Source organism: Podarcis bocagei, assembly GCF_964188305.1.
Source record: "Podarcis bocagei genome assembly, chromosome: 18".
Lineage (NCBI taxonomy): Eukaryota > Metazoa > Chordata > Lepidosauria > Squamata > Lacertidae > Podarcis > Podarcis bocagei.
In genome coordinates this window covers 6,451,476-6,473,629 of record NC_138144.1, presented here as the reverse complement: position 1 = coordinate 6,473,629, position 22,154 = coordinate 6,451,476, and the positions used below count along the sequence as shown (strand labels likewise).

The 22,154-nt window shown below is 47.3% G+C and overlaps 1 protein-coding gene across 2 annotated transcripts in view; it reads right to left on the bottom strand.

The window, feature by feature from the left end:
- Positions 1 to 3,553: 3,553 nt before the first annotated feature.
- Positions 3,554 to 22,154, bottom strand: part of LOC308577540 (excitatory amino acid transporter 5-like) — a 37,623-nt gene continuing 19,022 nt past the window's right edge. For both annotated transcript variants that reach the window (XM_081177836.1, XM_081177837.1), the window contains 8 exons: positions 21,745 to 21,787; positions 17,501 to 17,723; positions 14,057 to 14,156; positions 12,637 to 12,870; positions 10,693 to 10,887; positions 8,519 to 8,653; positions 5,037 to 5,136; positions 3,554 to 4,293 (listed from right to left, as the gene is read on the bottom strand). In XM_081177836.1, the coding sequence (XP_081033962.1) occupies positions 4,171 to 4,293; positions 5,037 to 5,136; positions 8,519 to 8,653; positions 10,693 to 10,887; positions 12,637 to 12,870; positions 14,057 to 14,156; positions 17,501 to 17,723; positions 21,745 to 21,787 (1,153 nt within the window). In that variant the 3' untranslated portion in view covers positions 3,554 to 4,170. The remainder of the gene's footprint in view (positions 4,294 to 5,036; positions 5,137 to 8,518; positions 8,654 to 10,692; positions 10,888 to 12,636; positions 12,871 to 14,056; positions 14,157 to 17,500; positions 17,724 to 21,744; positions 21,788 to 22,154) is intronic.

The following is a 22,154-nucleotide window of genomic DNA, read 5'->3' as shown; positions in this document are numbered from 1 at the left end:
TACAAAAAGAAAACCATTTTATCATATTCCTTTTACCATTACAGCTAGAAACCACTTAATTTCAATCCAACATCATTCAACATTCCTTAATTTTACAGTATTTTTGTAGATAGTCCTTAAATTTTTTTCAGTCTTCTTCTGCCGACTCTTCTCCCTGGTCACGGATTCTGCCAGTCATTTCTGCCAGTCCCATACAGTCAATCAGCTTCATCTGCCATTCGTTTTTGTGAGTTATCACACTTGCTCCTTCTACCAGTTCATGGATGGTAGAAATAAAGCTTTTTCTCCGAACTATTCCTTGAGTGTCTGTTGACTCCCACTTCCCTTTCCCGGGTGCAATATTTTCCCCACCCGAGGACAAAGCCTCATAAAGCTACATTTCTTGGTGCGTTGGCCGGGAAAAACAGCATTCCCCGAGGATAAGGGATGTTGGGTCCAAGGCGTCCCTGTGGTGAACAGCTCGGTTTCGGCGTCAGCAGTTCAAGTGCACATCCTGCCAAGTTCGTGGGAGGAATTGCCACCCGTTCCTGAGTGGAGACACTGCAAGGACCAGAGAAAAAGCAACGGCTGAAAGAAGGTACCTCGAGGGAAAAAAGTAAGGCTCCACAGGGACAGGTGGGAGCAAAGAGAGTTTGATCAGCTCCACCAGTAGGGTAGAAAAAGTGCCACTGGTTTTGGTTTCGCCCAGGAGCAGTAAAAGGTGCTGCTGGGCCCCGGTCGAAGTCGTGAAGTGCTGCCGGTTGGTTTTGGTAAAAGGGGGATTGGGGGAGGTGCATGGGTTTCTGAATGTGCGTGTGGGGACACTCCAGTGAATGTTTTGAGTGTGTGAGACGTTGGAAGCAACGTGTGGTCTTTGCAGTGTGTTCAAGCCACCAATAAGACGTGAAGAAAGGTAGTTAGACACCAGTTTTGTTTCAGGCACTCCTCTTAAAACAGGCCCTCCTCTTAAAACAAAACAAAACCCCCCAAAACATACCTCCTGTGTTTGCATACTCAGAGCCCACAGCGCCGTACCGTTAGAAAGCACATCCTACCGCTCTGAGCAGTCATGGCTTCCTGCAAGGAATCATGGGAAACGTTGTTTGTTAAGGGTGCTAAGAGTTCTTCAGAGACCCCCTTATTCTTCTCGCAGAGCTACCATTCTCAGATTTCCTGTCTAAAAAGTCGCCAGGGCCTCATCAAGAATAAAGGGCTACTTGTGAAGAGATGCTTCCTCGCGAGGAGACACAACTCAGATAGCTCTGGTGGCCAACCAGCTGTACTTAGCTTAGCAGGCTCCTGGATAAAAGTCCTGGGGAAAGCTGCCGGAACAATTTCCATATGCCTTGCTGGAAACCTGATTTCCACGTTTGCATGACCTTGGCCTGTGACTGGGCTTCATTGACCCAAACCAACATGACCTGACCTCGCTCTCTGGACCATCCTGTAAGTGGACTCTTGACTCCTGGCATCCTTATCCCCCTCTGAAGCAGGGCGCTCTGCCCCTCTCTCCGCAAACATATCGCAATAAAAATCATCCAGCCTTTTGGAAAAAGCAGCAATGCGAGAGCGAGCTGCAGGTGTCTGGAATGCAAAACAGGATGTTGATGTGTGGGACTGTACTATTGGAACAAAGGGGCAGCCTATTCACTGTTCTGAGCACCGGATGTTAGCTCAGAGTGCCATCTGACCTGTACTGGAAGTACAGGGGTGGAGTTTTCTCTCTCTACTGCTGGAGTCTGGAGAGTGCAGACACGTTTCTCTGTACTGCTGGAAAGACAGAAATAAAGCAATGTAAATAGATTTCTGTCTGTCTCTTTTCCCCTCCCTGAGGGAAGCAGGGAAGAGGGAGGAGTTGGTGTGTCCCTCTCACGCTGAGTGGGATCGCCGGAAAGACCTTGCCTGTATCCTGCCGGGAGACGCAGACGGGGAGGTCAGCCAGGATCTCAGCCGAATGCCTGGAGAAAGGCCAGTTACCTCTGACCAAGGCTGAGAATCAACACTTCTGGGAAACTCTGGCCCTTGTTGTCCAAGCAAAGGAGAATCCTTAGAGCCAAGTGAGAAACCTCAGCTCAGCAGGGAGAAGACGTTTTATCTCTCTAGAAGAAAACAGATCCATAAAGACAACTACTACATTTGAAAAAAACATTTTATTTTGTTTCAAAAGCTTCTTTGTACAATTCCCCTCTTCCTTTGCATGGCCCGCATGCAGGTTTTTAATGTACATTTTTGTCCCGAAGCAGCAAAAGCCCAGCTTTCTCACTCTTCCTTTTATCTCCTTACACAGGTGGGGGCGGGGGCCACACAACTGGCTCATTCCACAGACTCACTAAGTATTAGACGTTTTTGCCAATGAACTGCTCTGGATTACTCCCTGTGTCCCAAAGGGGCCCTCAGTTTTGCTCAGATCTAACTTCGTAAAAATTAAAAGTTCCGAGTAAAAAGAAAACATGAACACGGGGAACAGACAAGGCCCTGAGAGCTTCCTGAGCCTCTTACATTATATAATAGCAGCCGCAACCTTTTAAAGTCAATATGACTTCCAAACCTCCTTAGCTAGATAAGCACTTGGTCTCTTTTATCCTACAGAAATTATAACCTAGTAAAAGGTAAAGGACCCCTGGACGGTTAAGTCCAGTCAAAGGCGACTATGGGGTTGCGGCGCTCATCTCGCTTTCACGCTGAGGGAGCCGGCGTTTGTCCGCAGACAGCTTTCTGGGTCATGTGGCCAGCAGGACGAAACCGCTTCTGGCGCAACAGGACACCGTGACGGAAACCAGAGCGCACGGAAATGCCGTTTACCTTCGCGCGGGAGCAGTACCTATTTATCTACTTGCACTTTGATGTGCTTTTGAACTGCTAGGCTGGCAGGAGCAGGGACTGAGCAATAGGAGTTCACCGTGTTGTGGGGATTCGAACCGCCGACCTTCTGATTGGCAAGCCGAAGAGGCTCAGTGGTTTAGACCACAGTGCCTAGTTAGAGATGCTAGCAAGATGTGACTTGGGGAAATTCCACCCTGCTGTCTGTCTGTAGGTGTCTGGGCAGAGCTGAAAGCAGTTGTCAACAGGCTTCCTTACACCCTTTATCCTTTAAAGGGTGCATCGTTAAACTACGAAACCTGCTGTCATAGGAGGCAGCGATGGCCAAAAACCTCTATGGCTTTAAAAGAGGATTTCGAGAAATTCATGGAGGAGAGGGCTATCTAAGGCTACAGCTGCCACACTTGGAAGCGGCTATGCTTTTGAATGAGTGTTGTTGGAAAACACAGGAGGGGAAGTTACAGATAGGTAGCCGTGTTGGTCTGCCATAGTCAAAATAAAAAAATTCCTTCCTGTAGCACCTTAAAGACCAACTAAGTTAGTTCTTGGTATGAGCTTTCGTGTGCATGCACACTTCTTCAGATACACTGAAACAGAAGTTGCCAGATCCTTCTATATAGTGAGAAGGTGGGGAGGGGTATTACTCAGAAGGGTGGTGGGAATGGGAGATTGGCAGATAGCTGAGATGAGTCTGTTGACGACTCTTAACGACTGCAATAGGTCTTACAGGAAAAGGCAAGGGGTGAGAAGGAGGGGACGGTTGCTCTCATGCTTAAATCCCACTTGCGGATTTCCCCGCAGGCGTCTGGTTGGCTGCTGTGAAAGAAGGATGCTGCAATAGATGGACCACCTGGCTCCTTTTACATCTTCTTCATGGGAGGCCCATGTCCCAGGCCAAATGCTTTGAGGTGGGGTGGGGGGCAAGCAGTCTTACTGCACTTCTTTCCTGCTGACGGACTTCTAAGTTGGGCGTCTGCAGGCGAAGGTCCGAAGCTGAGCGGCAGAGCGTCTTGCTTCGCATGCACAAAGGTCTCGGGTTCAACCCTGGCTTCTCCTAATAGGCTGGGAAACAGGAAATCCTGTTTGCTGGCTTCCCACAGGCATCTGGCTGGCTGCTGTGAGACTAGACGAGCCGCTAGCCTGGCCCAGCGGGCTTTTCTCATGCTCTTATCCGTGCAAGAGGAGGTCTTCACGCCGTGGCACTTTTGTGTCGTTCCGAGCTTCTTCTTCACAGCGCATCTCTCTCTCTGCTATGTTTGTGCGCGATGAGGCCCTTGTCCGGTGGGACACTCAGAGGGTCAAGCCGCTGCAACAGGCACCTTCTTCGCACTGACCTGCCTTCCCTTCCCAGGAGCAGGTGGGCTGCAGGTATCACACCTGACAGATGTTGTAGTTTTTTTGCTCAGCTAAAACCTCTCCGATCACTTCCATCACGTGGTCGTTGGAAGCAGGCGTCCCCCTCAAGGCTGGTTTTTCTTCGTTGCTCTCAGGATCCTGTAGGGAAGTGAGAAGCAAAATGTAGGTGCTGAGACGAACCAGCTCTGAATTCAATTCAGTCCACGTTTTTAAAGCGTACAAGCCAAATCTTTTTCTTTTGAAACAATGTGCAAACCGAAATGCAGACGTCCTTTAAAATTTTGCACTCCTTCAGCCAAGTAATCGGTACAGAAATGTACAAACAAAGGCAACGCGTGCATATAAATGCACATCTTTGTGAAAATATCATACAAAACTGGGGGAAATCATTCTGCAAAAACTTTTATTACTCAAAACCCTGTTTTTTAAAAGGATGTTTTGCGCTAAGAAGCTGACGAACGGCCATGAGGACTTTTTAAGCAAATCGCAAATTATTGTGGAAATGTGGAGAACTGAGTTTAAGATTGGAAAAAATGAGAATTTTTGAAAAACAAACCTGATAGATTCGTCCTTCCTTACCCCTCCCTCTCACCCGACTCCTTTACTGACTTTCTGATATGTTTGGATGTACAGTGGTACCTCTAGTTACGAACTTAAGTCGTTCTGGAGGTACGTTCTTAACCTGAAACCATTCTTAACCTGAGGTATCTATTTAGCTAATGGGGCCTCCCGCTGCCGCCAGCACGCAATTTCTGTTCTCATCCTGGGGCAAAGTTCTTAACCCGAGGTACTATACTTCCGGATTAGCGGAGTTTGTAACCTGAAATGTTTGTAACCCGATGTACCACTGTAACCGCTTCTCAAGTGACACCCACACATACTTTGCCTGGTTTCGGAGCAAAATCTTTCCGACAGACGTGGGCTATGATTCCTGCTGCCAGCGCATCTCCCAAGACGTTGGTCATTGTGCGTAATCGGTCCCTAGATGATGTGGGGGACAAACAGAACGGGGTTGGAAACCAATTCAAAGAAGAGGTTCAGATAGTCAGTCAGGTTGCCCTTTCCATTTCTCCGCAGCTTTATGTTCAAAGACAGGGGTCAGCAAACCTTTTCAGCAGGGGGCTGGTCCACTGTCCCTCAGACCTTGTGGGGGACCGGACTATATTTTGAAGGGGGGAAAATGAACAAATTCCTATGCCCCACAAATAACCCAGAGATGCATTTTAAATAAAAGCACACATTCTGCTCATGTAAAAAACACCAGGCAGGCCCCACAAATAACCCAGAAATGCATTTTAAATAAAAGGACACATTCTATTCATGTAAAAACACGCTGATTCCCGGACCGTCCGCAGGCCGGATTGAGAAGGCAATTGGGTCGCATCCGGCCCCTGGGCCTTAGGTTGCCTACCCCTGTTCAAAGAGGACCACCTGCAATTTTCCATCTGAAGCTGTTTTCCAAATGGGTGAGCGATCATAGAATCGCAGAATTGTGGAGTTGGAAGGGACCCTGCAGATCATTTAGTCCAACTCCCTGCAATGTAGGGATATGCAGTTGTCCCATATGGGGATCAAACTTGCAGCTGCCTTTAGTTCTGAAAATCTGAGGCCTTGCTGGGACTGTGTGTTCTATTCACAGAGCAGACCCACTGCAAGCAATGGCCTGCAGTCCATCGTGCTCATTAATACCAGTGGGTCTCCTCTCCGTAGGACTAACACTGGGTACATCTAGATCATCTAGATCCAGGGAAGTAATAGTGGCACTGTATTCTGCTCTGGTCAGACCTCACCTGGAGTACTGTGTCCAGTTCTGGGCACCACAGTTCAAGAAGGACACTGACAAACTGGAACGTGTCCAGAGGAGGGCAACCAAAATGGTCAAAGGCCTGGAAACGATGCCTTATGAGGAACGGCTAAGGGAGCTGGGCATGTTTAGCCTGGAGAAGAGGAGGTTAAGAGGTGATATGATAGCCATGTTCAAATATATAAAAGGATGTCACCTAGAGGAGGGAGAAAGGTTGTTTTCTGCTGCTCCAGAGAAGCGGACACGGAGCAATGGATCCAAACTACAAGAAAGAAGATTCCACCTAAACATTAGGAAGAACTTCCTGACAGTAAGAGCTGTTCGACAGTGGAATTTGCTGCCCAGGAGTGTGGTGGAGTCTCCTACTTTGGAGGTCTTTAAGCAGAGGCTTGACAACCATATGTCAGGAGTGCTCTGATGGTGTTTCCTGCTTGGCAGGGGGTTGGACTTGATGGCCCTTGTGGTCTCTTCCAACTCTAGGATTCTATGATTCTATGATTCTACAATCCCATCTCTTTTGTTCTTTTTCCTTGGTTGAGTTGTGATTACTGTGATTATTCTGATTTATTACCTGGCCTTCACCTTGAGGCCCCAGGTTGCGCTACAACAATTTGAAAACAGTTTAAAGCAAGCTGCAATCACAGTAAGGGGTGGAACCTTAAAATGTATATCTCAAGTGTCAACAGTCAGAGTAAAGGTGCATGTCTTCAGCATGCAACAGGAATGACAAGAGAATGCAACTCCATCCCAGCTTTTTAGGGTTCAGTTTTTATACGGTAGGACACAGCCTTTCTCAAGCTTGAGCCCCCAGATGTTGATGGACTACAACTCCCATCATCCCAAAGCACTGGTCCTGTTAGCTGGGGATGATGGGAGTTGTAGTCAAACATCTGGGGACCCAAGCTTGGAAAGGCTGCAGCAGGACATTAAATGAAGCCAGCTCACTCACCCTGCCAACTCTGGGGTTTTTTGTCAACTTGCGGGCATGTGGCTTTGCCAATTTCCCCAATTAGCAATACAGTGGATTTGTGCGGGATGCATGTTCGCAACCCGCGTCTGCACATGTGCCGGTTGCGATTCGGCGCTTCTGCGCAATGTAGTGCTTCTGCGCATGCGCGGCCACCGAAACCCGGAAGTAACCCGTTCCGGTACTTTCGGGTTTCGGCGATCTGTAACCCGAAAAACACAACCTGAAGCGTCTGTAACCCGAGGTATGACAGTACAATCTCAGATATAGCCTTAAGACTACAGTGGTACCTCGGGTTAAGTACCTAATTCGTTCTGGTGGTCTGTTCTTAACCTGAAGCACCACTTTAGCTAATGGGGCCTCCCACTGCGCCGCCGGAGCACAATTTCTGTTCTCATCCTGAAGCAAAGTTCTTAACCCGAGGTACTATTTCTGGGTTAGCGGAGTCTGTAATCTGAAGCATCTGTAACCTGAAGCGTCTGTAACCCAAGGCTTTGGCTGCAACCCCAAATTGCGTTCACTCTTTGTCTAATTGAAGGTGGCCCTAGCCTCTCTCTCTCTCTCTCTCTCTCTCTCTCTCTCTCTCTCACACACACACACCCACCCACCCACCCACCCACACCCACACACCCCAGTGGCGTAGCGTGGGGGGTGCAGGGGGGGCCGGCCGCACCGGGTGCAACATCTGGGGGTTAGGGTTAGGGGGCGCAAATCCACGGGTTAGGGGGCGCAAATCCACGGGTTAGGGGGCGCAAATCCACGGGTTAGGGGGCGCAAATCCACGGGTTAGGGGGTGCAAATTACTTGCCTTGCCCCGGGTGCTGACAACCCACGATACGCCACTGACACACCCACACCCCCTTTGGGAGGAAATCTTACAAACGATGCACTGCTCAGGAGCCTTAAAATACTATCTTGACAGGGACATAAGACGCGCGCGCCCCCCCCGGCAGTGCTGCCAGGGAAAAGGCCAAGAAGAAACACAAGAGAGTTTTGTTAAAAATTTGGCATATAAATAAGCCAATTATTAATGATTATGATGAGTAAGAGCCTGTTGGATGAGGCCAATGGCCTATCTAGTCCAGCATCATGTTCTCACAGCGGCCAGCCAGATGTCTGAGGGAAACCCGCAAGCAATCGTGAGCACAGGAGCATTTTCCCCTCCTGTCGTTTCCAGCAACTGGTACCGTATTTTTCACTCTTTAAGACGCGCCAGACCACAAGACGCACCTAGTTTTTGGAGGAGGAAAACAAGAAAAAAAATAATTCTGAATCTCAGAAGCCAGAACAGCAAGAGGGATCGCTGCGCAGTGAAAGCAACAATCCCTCTTGCTGTCCTGGCTTCTGGGATAGCTGCGCAGCCTTGCATTCGCTCCATAAGACGCACACACCTTTCCCCTGACTTTTTAGGAGGGAAGAAGGGAGTCTTATAGAGCAAAAAATACAGTATTTGGAAGCGTTGCTGCCTCCCAGCCGTAAAGGCCGAGCGTAGCCTCTGTGGCTAGTAGCCATCGACAGCCCTCTCCCCCATGGATTTGTCTACTCAATCTGTATCCAAACATGACACACCAATGGGGTAAAGAGCAACTCACAAGGCCCAGTCGACAGCGATGATCAGGGTGATGTCTTCCGTGGGGAGGCCGACAGAGGTCAACACGATGACCATGGTAACAAGGCCCGACTGGGGGATCCCGGCTGCCCCGATGCTTGCCGCTGTGGCCGTGATGCTGCAAGAAGAGGAGAAGCAGAGTGCTGTTGCTTTGGGGACAGGGCGGCTTTCCCAACCATTGCAGATGCCATATAGAGTGGTGGTGGCCAAACTTGGCCCTCCAGGTGTTTGGGGACTACAACTCCCATCATCCCTAGCTAACAGGACCAGTGGTCAGGAACGATGGGGACTGTAGTCCCAAAAATAGCTGGAGGTCCAAGTTTGGCCATCACTGATATAGACGAATGGTCAGAAACTTTCAGTAGCCCCCGGTGATTTCCACTTAGCGCTTTCTGCATCATCTCAGCAATCCTTACAGCTGAACCGGCCAAGTAGCATTGCCCCCATTTTACAGATGGCATTGGGGGGAAGTTAAGTCTGAAAGGCAGCAGCTGGCCTAAGCAGGGACGACCCCAGCCATGAGGCAAGCTGAGACTGCCTCAGACGGCAGAATCCTCAGGGGCAGCAGATCCCAATGTAGATTGTTATTCAGGGCCGGCCCACCTAAGAGGCAAGGCGAGTTGACTGCCTCAGGCGGCAGGATCTGCCGGGGCAGGAGTTCCCGGTGTCAATCTTTCTTTCCCTTACTTGTTCCTGATGTAGATCTTCCCTCACCCCTTCTTCCCTGGCAGGGTGGCAGGGGAGGGGATGCCATTTTGGGGTCTGACGTAGGTGCCAAAATTTTCTTGGGCTGGCCCTGGGCCTAAGCCACTAGAAAGGTCCATAAAAACTGGCCTGCTGCATCAGGGCAAAGGCAAATTTAGCATTCAGTTCTCATGGTAGCCACCCGGCTTGTAAGGCCCAAGAACAATGTCTCCCATCTGCAAACTCCAGGAACGGGCATTCAGAGGCATGCTGGTGGGCAATACAGCCATCAACAATACTAGCTGCCTGGACCCTGGTTTTAACTGGCTACAGGTTCATCAGTTTAAACATTTATCGACACATCAAATTTTGCCAAGCGAACTAAAGGTGAATTAAGTTCATCTTCTGGCAGAGCTTCACATGATTTCTAGTTGAAGTTGAAGTTCAGAACAAGATTGTAAGTGTTGTGGGGAATCAGCAATTCATATTCTATTGTGTGTGCATTTTGAGGTTTTCATAGTCCTCTTACATATGTTTTTTTCTGCTTTAGATTCTTTGGGCCTTTAAGCTTAAAGATTGCGAAAATAAACGAAGCCATTCACATTTCATGTTTTCTCAGTCTACCTAACTATATTTTATACTGCACACTGGAACATTATTATTTTATACTACACATTGGAACATTTTTTTGGGGGGGGAGGGGGCAAGGATGGATTTTTTTCTAACCTGAGAAAGTTCATTTGGATTAACTTGAACTAAACTATCTTGCTTTGTAAAAGGACGAACTGTTAACAGGAACAACGTAGTTCATTTTTGGAAAGGATGAACTTGAGTTAAGTCTTTTTTTTTTAAAGGACTTTCTAAGCACTGGGTCATCACCATATAAAATAAAGAAGACTGGCAAAACAAAAGAAATATGGCAAGAAAGCCACACTCTTGCCTTTTCTTGACACTTGTCGTGAAAAGTGCATGGTCTCAATCACAATGTCTAAACTTTCTTTCTTTCCTTCTTTCTTTCTTTCTTTCTTTCTTTCTTTCTTTCTTTCTTTCTTTCTTTCTTTCTTTCATCTGCTTCAGTTACAAAGGCCAGAGGGGGGGATATGAAAGAAGGAAGTGGTGATGACATTGAAATGAATTGAAGGGGCTCTAGCAACAAGGTAAAAAGTATGAGGGGATTAATAATGGATAAACTACAGTAATAGATTATGAATTTGCTGAACCAAATTTAAAAGGGATACAAAAATGGGAGACGTGAGGAAGTCAGGAAATTTAAGTTAATCTAAAGTGGAGAGATAAGAAAGAGAGAAATTTTGTTTTTCTTTTATATGTGCTTTTTCTTTTTTCTGTGTTTAATGTTTGTATTTTTGTATTTTGTATCTGTTTTGCATTTGTTTTTTGTTTTTTCTAAACTTTTTTATTGATAAAACCTAATAAAATATCATAAAAAAGAAAGAAAGAAGGAAGTGGATTTACCTGATGGTTATGATCTGCCCAAAGTCCAGGTCGTATTCATTGACCTGTGCGATAAATATGGCTGCCACTGCCTCATAAAGCGCAGTCCCGTCCATGTTGATGGTTGCCCCGACCGGGAGGACAAACCTGGCTATCCGCCTGTCAATCCCGTTGTTTTCTAAAAGACACTTCAGGGTGATGGGCAGGGTGGCTGAGCTGCGAGGGAAAAGCCACGCTAGTTAGCAAGACACAGGTGTTTCCGTGGGGAGGCCCTGTAACCTCCCTGTTCCCTAAGGTGCAACTAACTAGACAACACTAGGCATATTGGTTTGGGATCAAAGAAGGCCACAAAGTTATTGGTTACGGCTGTGAAGGTTTGGCCATAGGCGTTGTGGCAAGCAACTGCGTATGTCACTCCCGATCGTCTGCTGGGAGTGTTACTAAGGGTGAAGCCAGTGGGAGGACGGACGCCCTATGACCTACATCAAATAGGGGTGTCCCCCAGGTGGTCTCCGTTGGAGGAGCAGTATGGCCCTAGCCCCTGTCTGGGCATCGGACAGGAGCCACTCCTCCTGGATCCTTTTAACAGGATACCCTTACCCATGGAGAAGCAGGCGGAGGCTACAACCCCCTCCTCCCCCAACCAAGACTAGGCTTACCGCCTTTCAGTGAGAGAGAGGCCAAGCTGGGAATTTTTCCTTGCACTGGGCATGGGGCCAAGCGCTACTACTGGTCAGTTGGCTCTGCGCCCACCCTCTGATCCCTACTGCCGTTGGCAAATCTGTTGGCAGGAGGACGATCTGGCTTGCAATAGGCTGGTTCACAGAGGACACAGAGGCAAAGCCGCCCACCCAAGAAGGGGCAAACAGATTTTTAAAACCAGCTGTGCATACACCACACACACATGGCGTGTGTCCGTCCGTCCCCACCAGGAATCCTGGGAACTGTAGTTTTTAAAGGGTGCTGGGAATGATAGCTCTGCAAGGGGTAAACTGCAGTTCCAAGAATTATTTCAGGGTCAGGAAGAAGAACCCAGGGAATCTGCTCCTCCTGCACCAACCAGCTCCCTCCCCCTCTGGTCTCCCAGAACACGCAGAGAAATGAAAAGAGCAGAACAGAGGTTAGTTGTGTGCAGACACTGTTTGGAGACTGAATGGGGAAAACCCTCGAGGGGAGAAGCCTTAGAGAGAGGGATGGGAAGGCGGGGACCTTCAGTCCTCGCAACTGCTTCATTGGGGCAAGACCTCCTGGGAAGAGTTGCTGAGACCACTAGGCCTGAACTCTGTCAGAATCGCCCTAGAGCCAGTGCACCAACTGGACTCATGCACCTCAACCCCGACTGGGCTGGGCGAGCTGGGTAGCACCGCCAGAGACCTCCTTTCCCACAGGAACAGGTCACAGTGCTGTGGACTCACAGCTTAGAGCTGAGAGCACCGGATTCACTGTCTCAATAATACAGTCGTTGCGCAGCAGAGTTTTGCAGCGTCTTGCAGAGTATAAACCACTCGGAGAGCAGCTCTGTAGAATATCTTCCTTTTATTCTGTAACTACAACTATGATACAAAACTATATACAGAGCTGAATATTCTAAGCATAAATCAATGCTACACTGAGAGTCTGCAGCTGCTCTTAGCAGCAACCTTATCTCTAGGATCTCTAACACTCTCACTCTCTCCGATACACTGACTGACTGACTCTCTCTCACACACTCAGATATGTTGCTGGGCAGAATAAGTAGATAGGCAGGACACGCCTCCTCTTCTCTGGAGAGTCAGCAGAGACCATCAGGAGATGGTCAGGAGATTCTTGGGTATGGGAGGGGTGAAATCTCCTCAAACTCTGTGGGTGGCTTCCTTGAATAAAGATTTAACTTCACTGGCCTCGGGTGATTTGCCATTTGTGTTGTTGACCTGTTGACCAGCCCTGACACCACGTTACGCCTTAAGAGTCCCCTGCGCTTCTTACCTGGACGATGTTGCCAGAGCAATGAGCAGGGCTTGGAGGATCCCCCGGATGAAGGAGAAAGGGTTCTTCTTGGTGATGAGCACAAACAGCAGAGGCAGGAAGCAGAGGCCATGGATGGCCAAGCCAGTCACGACAGTCATGGCATAGAGGCCGAGCTTCTTCCCAATCGTGGAGGGGTCTTCCATCTCCAAGATCTTCCCGGCTATCAAGAAGACGATGCCGAATGGGAAGTACCTGCAACAGCACAAAACGGGCAAGCTCAGGATCGGTGGAGCCTGTGGCGAGGGCATCAAAACACACACACACAGAGGAATGTGAACTGCTTCGTTTATTTCCCCCGACAATTTAAATTTAAAGGCCCAGAGAGCCTACAGCGTAAACAAAGCAAAATGTAAGGGAATGAGCTTGAATGTGAGCTAGAAATCATTCTACTGTACTCCGAAACAAATTTAGTTCATGTTCTACAGTGGTACCTCGGATTAAGAACTTAATTCGTTCCGGAGGTCCGTTCTTATCCTGGAACTGTTCTTAACCTGAAGCACCACTTTAGCTAATGGGGCCTCCTGCTACTGCTGTGCTGCCGGAGCACGATTTCTGTTCTCATCCTGAAGCAAAGTTCTTAACCCGAGGTTCTATTTCTGGGTTAGTGGAGTCTGTAACCTGAAGCGTCTGTAACCCGAGGTACCACTGTATTCGCTCAGCAACTGGAACGACTTTGGAAGTTTTGAAACTTACGCAGTGAACTTCATCATCAACATCATCGTTTTTTGTACCCTGCACATCTGACTGGCTTGCCCCAGCCACTCTGGGTGGCTTCCGACAAATATACAAAGATACAACAAACCATAACGCATTAAAAACTTCCTGATACTGGTCTGCCTTCAGATGTCTACAGAAGACTGTGTAGTTATTTATCTCTGACATCTGATAGGAGGGGATTCCATAGGGTGAGCGCAACTACCAAGAAGGCCTTCTGCCTGGTTCCCTGTGACTTCATTTCTTGCAGGAAGGGAACCGCCAGAAGGCCCTTGGAAGTGGACCTCAGTGTCCAGGCTGAGCGATGAGGATGGAGAAGTCCCTTTAGGTATAGAGGAACGAAGCCATTTAAGGCTTTAAAGGTCAGCACCAACACTTTGAATTGTGCTTGGAAACATACTGGGAGCCAATGAAGGTCTTTTAGGACCGTTAAACCAAACTATAAATATTATAATCTCGCTTTTCAGACAATTATTGGCTCCCAAAGTGTCTCACATCAGTAAAAGGAAGAGGCAGGCCTTGCCACCAGGTTTTAGAAACTAAAAAGGCAAGATACACATGTACCTGTCAAATTTGAGCCTGGAAAAGGACCTGCCCCATGAAGCCAAAAAGCTTCCCCGTCTCTGCCTGAATTGCTGGCCCACCAGGGCGGCATTTGACTTACCAGACTGCCATGGCCACAATCTTCATTACTGCCTCGTTCAAGCACTGGCAGACGTTCACCAGAGGAGCCCCTCGCTCGCCCATCTTTCCTAAAAGGAGGCCTGCCGACAAACAGTTGCTGGTGTATAAATGAAGGTCCCACTTGCATAGTAATAACAATGTGCAATGCAGTGTCCAACTTTACTCGCAGTTGCAGCGGGTTGTAAGCAATGCCAGCCCTACTCAGGAGAGACGCACTGAAATGAATGAACTCAACTTAGCCATGCCCAGTTAACTTCAATGGGACTACTCTGAGTAGGCCGGGCATTGGACAGAGTCCTTTACCAACTGGTGTGAGCCAGTGTGGTGTAGTGGTCTGCATGTCGGACTAGGACCTGGGAGACCAGGGTTCAAATCTCTCCCCCCCCCCGACATGAAACTCGTGTGTGACTCTCAGGCCGGCCAGTCTCCCAGCCTAACCTGCCCCACAGAGCTGTTGTGAGGATAATATAAGGAGAGAGTGCACTACCTTGAGCACTTTGAAGGGAAGGTGGGATGCTAATGTGATCAATAAAAGTAAATAATAAGCATAATCTCGTCTTCAAGGGGTGTAAGGCAGGACGTTCCTTTCTTGTTTAAGTTCCAGCCAGGACAATTCAGCCAATTATTATGTGCCTTTTCTCTTTGCAGATCAAGCTGCAGGCAGCGGAGTCTGCAAAATTCTTAGCAACCGCCACAATCATGCCCCATGTTTTAAATTGTATGGGTTTTTTAAAATTCTAATTGTGCTTGAAATTTTATCTGCTTAGTAGCATGTACAGTGGTAACTTGGTTCTCAAACTTAATCCGTTCCGGACATCTGTTCCAAAACCAAAGCGTTCCAAAACCAAGGCACACTTTATTATTTATTATTATTATTTCCCACAGAAAGTAATGCAAAATGGATTAATCCGTTCCAGACTTTTAAAAACAACCCCTAAAACAGCAATTTAACATGAATTTTACTATCTAACGAGACCATTGATCCATAAAATGAAAGCAATAAACAATGTTCTGCAGTCACACAATCAATCAATCAATCAGTAGCTGAACTGGATTCCACACAGTCACAAAAACGAAAACAAAAGAGCAGCAAAAATAAGTAGGAAAAACAGACAGATCTCAGCGTAGCACTCAAAATGGAAGCGTGGCACTCAAATCGGAAGCGTAACACTCAAAACGGAGCACGTTCGACTTCTGAAAAACGTTCGCAAAGCGGAACACTCACTTACGGGTTTGCAGTGTTTGGGTTCCAAGTTGTTTGAGTATCAAGGCGTTTGAGAACCAAGGTACCACTGTATGTATGTTTATATTTTGTGCACCAATCGTAACAGGACAACTTGCGAATGTTAAATGTTAAATTCAGTTTGCTAATTCCATAGTCATAGAACTTTGGAGTTGGAAGGGACCTCAAGGATTATCTAGTCCAACCCCCTGCAATACAGGAATCACAGCTAAAGAATCCCTGGCAGACAGCCATCCAGCCAGTGTGGTGTAGTGGTTAAGAGCGGTGGAGTCGTAATATGGTGAACCAGGTTCGCTTCCCCGCTCCTCCACATGCAGCTGCTGGGTGACCTTGGGCCAGTCACACTTCTCTGAAGTCTCTCAGCCCCACTCACCTCACAGAGTGTTTGTTGTGGGGGAGGAAGGTAAAGGAGAATGTGAGCTGCTTTGAGACTCCTTTGGGTAGTGATAAAGCAGGATATAAAATCAAAACTCCTCCTCCTCCTCCTCCTCTTCTTCTTCTGCCTGACTATCATCTAAGCCTCTCTGTTCCTGGCTGTTTCTGCAGTTGACTGCAAACCTTCGCTAGGAGCTGGCTCATTCCTGACATTTGACTTATTCATCCTTTGTAAACCGTATCAAAATACTTTGCGGTCCAAAGACTCACAAAACAAATTTCAAAACTAGATACAGTTAAAATGACCAGACAGACAGATGGAAGAAACCAACGTCAACGTCAGGAAGAGCCAGTGTGGTTGTAGTGGTTAAGAGCAGTGGACTCGTAATCTGGGGAACCGGGTTCGCTTCCCCGCTCCTCCACCTGCAGCTGCTGGGTGACCTTGAGCTAGTCATACTTCTCTGAAGTCTCTCAGCTCCACTCACCTCACAGAGTGTTTGTTGTGGGGGAGGAAGGGAAGGGAGAATGTTAGCCGCTTTGAGACTCCTTTGGGTAGTGATAAAGCGGGATATCAAATCCAAACTCTTCTTCTATGCTTAAAAACCTCCAGTGAAGGAGAGTCCTCCACCTTCCAAAGTTGCCCATTACACTGTTGAATGCCTCTTACTGGAATAGGAATTACCATGATGAAAATCTATGCTAACATGCGCTATCAATCTTGTGGTGTTCTTTCTTCCCCTTTTTTACATTATTAATGAATGAGAGCGTGTATAAAATTGTTGACTTTGGGGCAGGGGGAAATGTGCATTAACAAAACCTTCTTAAAATCAAGTTACAGGTAGGTAGCCGTGTTGGTCGGCTGTAGTCGAAACAAAATTAAAAAATTCCTTCCAGTAGCACCTCAGAGACCAACTAAGTTTGTTATTGGTATGAGCTTTTGTGTATCTGAAGAAGTGTGCATGCACATGAAAGCTCATACCAATAACAAACTTAGTTGGTCTCTAAGGTTCTACTGGAAGGAATTTTTTAATTTTGTTTCTTAAAATCAAGACATCTTAGAAATACAAAGGGCTTTTGTGCTAGTAGATAAGTGAGTTCTCATGCTGTGCACAAGAGGAATCTTGTACAGCAGTTGCACTAGTGGAAATTCACTGGGCGACAGATTGTGCAACCAAGTTACCAGCATCCTTCTTATGCATTCTCTTGCATGACAACGTTCCTCTGGCACAAAGCGTTTTGCCAGCAGAGCAAGTGTACTTTAAAGGTAAAGGTAAAGGTAAAGGGACCCCTGACCATTAGGTCCAGTCGTTGCCGACTCTGGGGTTGCGGCGCTCATCTCACTTTATTGGCCGAGGGAGGTGGCGTACAGCTTCCAGGTCATGTGGCCAGCATGACTAAGCCACTTCTGGCGAACCAGAGCAGCGCACGGAGACGCCGTTTACCTTCCCGCCGGAGCGGTACCTATTTATCTACTTGCACTTGATGTGCTTTTGAACTGCTAGGTTGGCAGGAGCAGGGACCGAGAAATGGGAGCTCACCCCGTCGTGGGGATTCGAACCGCTGACCTTCTGATCGGCAAGTCCTAGGCTCTGTGGTTTAACCCACAGTGCCACCTGTGTCCCTTGTACTTTAGCTTACTTTAGCTTAGTGCTATACTGCACGCAACCCCAAAACCTGAGCCACCCAAAGAATTCCTTTTTGTGCAGAGAGAAAATGATGTCTCCAAATCCTGACTTCACCAAATCCATCTGTTTGCACACATTGGGGGGAACCCCCGCCCCCCACGTTGGGATTTGATATGCATACCGATTGTGGCTGAGAAGATAACTATTCCTAGCACGTTCATCTCGTTATTGCTGCCAGGGAGGGTCCGGTAGGTCATTTCTGGCGCTGGCGTGATCTCAAGGAGCACCGGCCTCTGGATCTCTGAGTTATCAGCATCCGGCACGAAGTAGATGAAACTTAGTGACTTTGTGGATTTCTTTGGGATCCCAGGTGACTTCACCACGGGCAGAAGAACTGTTCGGTACTAGAAGCAAAATGTCAGATGGCAGTGAAAGATGGGTGGATCCTGGAGAAATGGTTTTTTACACAATTTGGGTCGGGCTGCTTTGTTTTAAATCTTAGAAAAGGAGGGCTCATAGCTTTCTCTGCTGGGGGTTCCTGAATATACAACTAAGAATATGGACAATTACTGCAATATCTGATCACAGCCACAAGACTGTTATATGCACAAAGATGGAAGGACTTATTATTACCTACTGTGGAAGAACAGTTATTAAAACGATAGATTTAGCTGAGATGGCAAAGCTGACGTGTTTAATTTGAGAAAAATCACTGTTGATATTTATTAACAACTGAAACACAACAAGGAAAACGAACTTGTGTTGTCAGGGTTTGAAGACTGAAAAAAGAAAGGTTGGTTTATGGAAAGTGGAGAACTGAATGTTATTATGAAGTAAGAATTTTCCGTAGGTTTTTAAAGCCGGTAGACAGAGAACCAGAAGTTTTTGTCTTTTTCTTTCCTCTTTACCTATTTTCTTTTAATCTTTATGTTAAAAAGCGCTTGATGTCAGATGTTTTATTTCTGCACACTGTCTTTTCTTTGTTTTTTCAAGCTTTAATTAAAAAAAAGAAAGAAAAAGAGGGGTCATGTAAGCCATATACTGTATTGGCCCTCATATAAGCCACCCTTTCCCCCCAAATTCTGACAGTGAAAAGTTAAAGTGCGGCTTATATTCACGACCTTACGCCACCAGCATAGTTGTGCAGCCCTCCCCCCAGGAAGCAGCCCGGGTATTGTCTCCCCCCCCCTCAATTTTAAAGGTGCAGTTTATTTGTGGGGGCGGCTTATATTCAGGCCAATAAGGCAGGTTACATCCACACCATATATTTAAAGTTGACTTCCCCCCAAAGTATCCTGGGAACGGTCATTTGCCCCTCATCAAACTACCATTCCCAGCACCCTTAACAACCTAAAGTTCCCAGGGTGGTTTTGGGTAAGCCATATGCTTTAAATGTACAAGGTGGTATTCAACTAAGTTTCATTCAGAGGAGATTGTTGAAATCATCTAGTCCAGGGCTGTCCAACAGGTCGATCGCCATCTACCGGTCGATCGTGGGGACCAGATCGCAGTCTCTTGGAAGTTGGACGTCCCTGATCTAGTCCAATCCCCTGGAATGCAGGAATCACAGCTAAAGAATCCATGACTGGAGGCCATCCAAGCTCTGATGGTCTTAGTCCACCTCCACCTTTCACTGGCGCCTATCCATGGTTCTGAGACCATGGAGTCTTTTAAGCTCATAGTACAGTGGTGCCTCACAAGACGAAATTACCGTATTTTTCGCCCTATAGGACGCACTTTTCCCCCTCCAAAAATGAAGGAGAAATGTGTGTGCGTCCTATGGGGCGAATGCAGGCTTTCCCGGGCTTCCTGCAGCTCTGCGCCTCCTTCCCGATCCCGGCGCGAAGCCGCGCGGGGCTCCGGAGGGTGGCGCGGAGCTGCCTGCACCCCAGGGCTTCTTGCAGCTCCGCGCCACCCTCTGGATCCTGGAGCTGCCTGCATTCCGAAGCCTGGTGCGCGCTGAAGAGCGCCCCCGGGCTTCGCGCACCTCTCCGCAAGCCTGGGGAGACTGGCGCGGCTCCCTAGGCTTGCAGATAGCAGGCTGTTCTGGGGCCTGGGGTCGGGGGAAGCTTGGGCTTCCCTCGCGCCTGCCCCGTGCCTGGGGAGGGGAAATTTTTTTTTCTTTATTCCCCCCCCCCAAAAAAAAATTAGGTGCGTCCTATGGGGCGGTGCGTCCTATGGGGCGAAAAATACGGTAATTCGTTCCGCGAGTTTTGTCGTCTTGCCATTTTTTTCGTCTTGCGAAGCACGGTGTCGGGAAAGTTTTGGAAAAGCTTCAAAAATCACCAAAAACCTCAAAAAAGGCTACCACAGGCTCTATGAGTTGCTCCTCGAAGTCAAGTCGCAACTGTATTAACGGTGTTAAGAAAAAGGAAACAAACTTGCAAGACGTTTCCGTCTTGCGAAGCAAGCCCATAGGGAAAATCGTCTTGCGAAGCAGCTCAAAAAAACCAAAGAACCCTTTCGTCTAGCGAGTTTTTCGTCTTGCGAGGCATTCGTCTTGCGAGGTACCACTGTACCTGGTATGGATGGGTGAGAACACAACCCTCCTGGCTCGCTGAGGGAAATAAAGAGCTTAAGAGAGTCCCACCCCCTTGTGGGTGCATTCTGCAACAGGCAAATTGTGCATTAGCGGTCAGTTATGGATTGTGGACTGAGCACACATCCTTTTGCTTTATTAGTTGTTCTGTGATGCACCGTTATTGCGATCTGGACGGAAGCTCTCGTGGGACAGATCAACAAAAGCAGAACAACCACTCTCTCCACCAAAGGACTTGCTCCCTCGCCATCGAAGCATTCGCGGTATTGAAAGCTATAGGGCTTTAAAAGGAAACTACAGGACTTGCATCAGTTACAGAGGAAGCAGTCAGACTGCCCTGGGACTTTTGCAGGGGAAATGGCAGTGCAAGTGGGATTGTCAATACCACCGTGAGCAGAAATCATCATGAAAGCGCAATAAAACAGATATCTGGAGGGGCCCTGTGTGTTTTTTGCTGGGGGGAGGAGAGAAATCCGATTAATCAGCCAAATTCACACTTTCTGAAATGATATGCAAACCGAAACAACAGCCATCCTACAAATTCACACTTCTCTGAATTTTGCAATACAGTTCTCCAGTCAATTACAAACATGAATATACTAAAGTGCATATATTAGTGGAAATAACATGCAAGAATGCCGGGGGGATGGCTTGTCAAACATATGCGTGTTAGGGGAACACCTTTGCATCTCACAAACACAGGGCCAGCCCACCTATGAGGCAAGGTGAGGCAAGTGCCTCAGGTGGCAGGCTCCAGTGCCGAGGGCCTTCTGGCGGTTCCCTCGCTGCGAGAAGCCATGGTACAGGGAACCAGGCAGAGGGCCTTCTCGGTAGTGGCACCTGCCCTGTGGAACCCCCTCCCACCAGATATCAAGGAAATAAACAACTATCTGACTTTTAGAAGACATCTGAAGGCAGCCCTATTTAGGGAAGCTTTGAATATTTGATGAATCACTGTGTTTAATACTTTGTTGGAAGCCGCCCAGAGTGGCTGGGGAAACCTAGCCAGATGGGCAGGGTATGTATGTATGTATGTATGTATGTATAAATAAATATTATCCACAGGGGCAGCAGATTCCAATATAGATATTTCTTTCCCCCTTGCTCCTGATGTAGATATTCCCTCACCCCTTCTCCTTCCCTGGCATTGGGAGGAACTATTTTGGAAACCGCCTCGGGTGCCAAAATGTCTTGGGCCAGCAGGCCATATATTTCTGGAAGCCTTGAAAGTGGACATGTTGAACTGGCAGAAATGACTGGCAGAATCCGTGACCAGGGAGAAGAGTCGGTGGAAGAGGATTGGAAGAAATTTAAAGACTACTTGCAGAAATAATGTAAAATTAACGAATGTTAAAATGATGTTGGAATGGAAAATAAGTGGTATTGGCAAAAAGATTATTAAGAATATGCAAATATGGATTGATAATGGTTGAAAATACATAGTTATAATAGGTTAAGATATTGAGTAAAGATAAATGATAGAGGGTAAGGATTTGCTGAAAGGAATTTTTAAACGGGAATACAAAAGGGGAGGTGTAAGGAAGTCAGGAAACAAGTAAATGAACTATAAGACATGAAATACTGATTTTTCTTAACTGTTTTTCACTTTTTGTGTGTTTTGTTTTTGGTATTTTTGTATCCTTTTTTTCTTTTTTCTACTCTATTTTTTATGTTTAAATTTTGTAACCTTTTATTATTTCTAAAATTCTAATAAATATTATCTTAAAAAAAAAAAGAAAGTGGACAGGTTGGGGTCAGCGTATCCTGAGGTCTCAAGAGCTTCTGAATGTCCCTATGAGTAGGATCTGAGAGCAGAGAGCGGCTGCCCCTGGGCTGGGCTTGATCTGCATGCAGGGGCTGGGAAGAGAACTATATCAAGGGCTCACCTGCTGGAATGAAGCCTCGATGAGGTTGGAAGGAAACATATTTCTGCAGGAGACAGAACAAAACGGTATTGAGAAGGCCACTTTAGACCTCAGCCACATGAATGGAGGTTTACTCATTTATTTTGGGTCACACCCACACCATACATTTAAAGCACATTTGTAACATACAGTGGTGCCTCGCAAGATGAAAAGAATCCGTTCTGTGATTCTCTTCGTCTAGCGGTTTTTCCGTCTTGCGAAGCAAGCCCATTGACGGATTAGCGGATCAGCGCTATTAGCGGCTTTTAGCGGCTTATCTGCTGATCAGATCAGCTGATAAGCGGCTTAGCGGCTTAGAAAAAGGGGGGGAGGGGAAAAACCAGCAGGAACTCGCAAGACATTGTCGTCTTTCGAAGCAAGACCATAGGAAA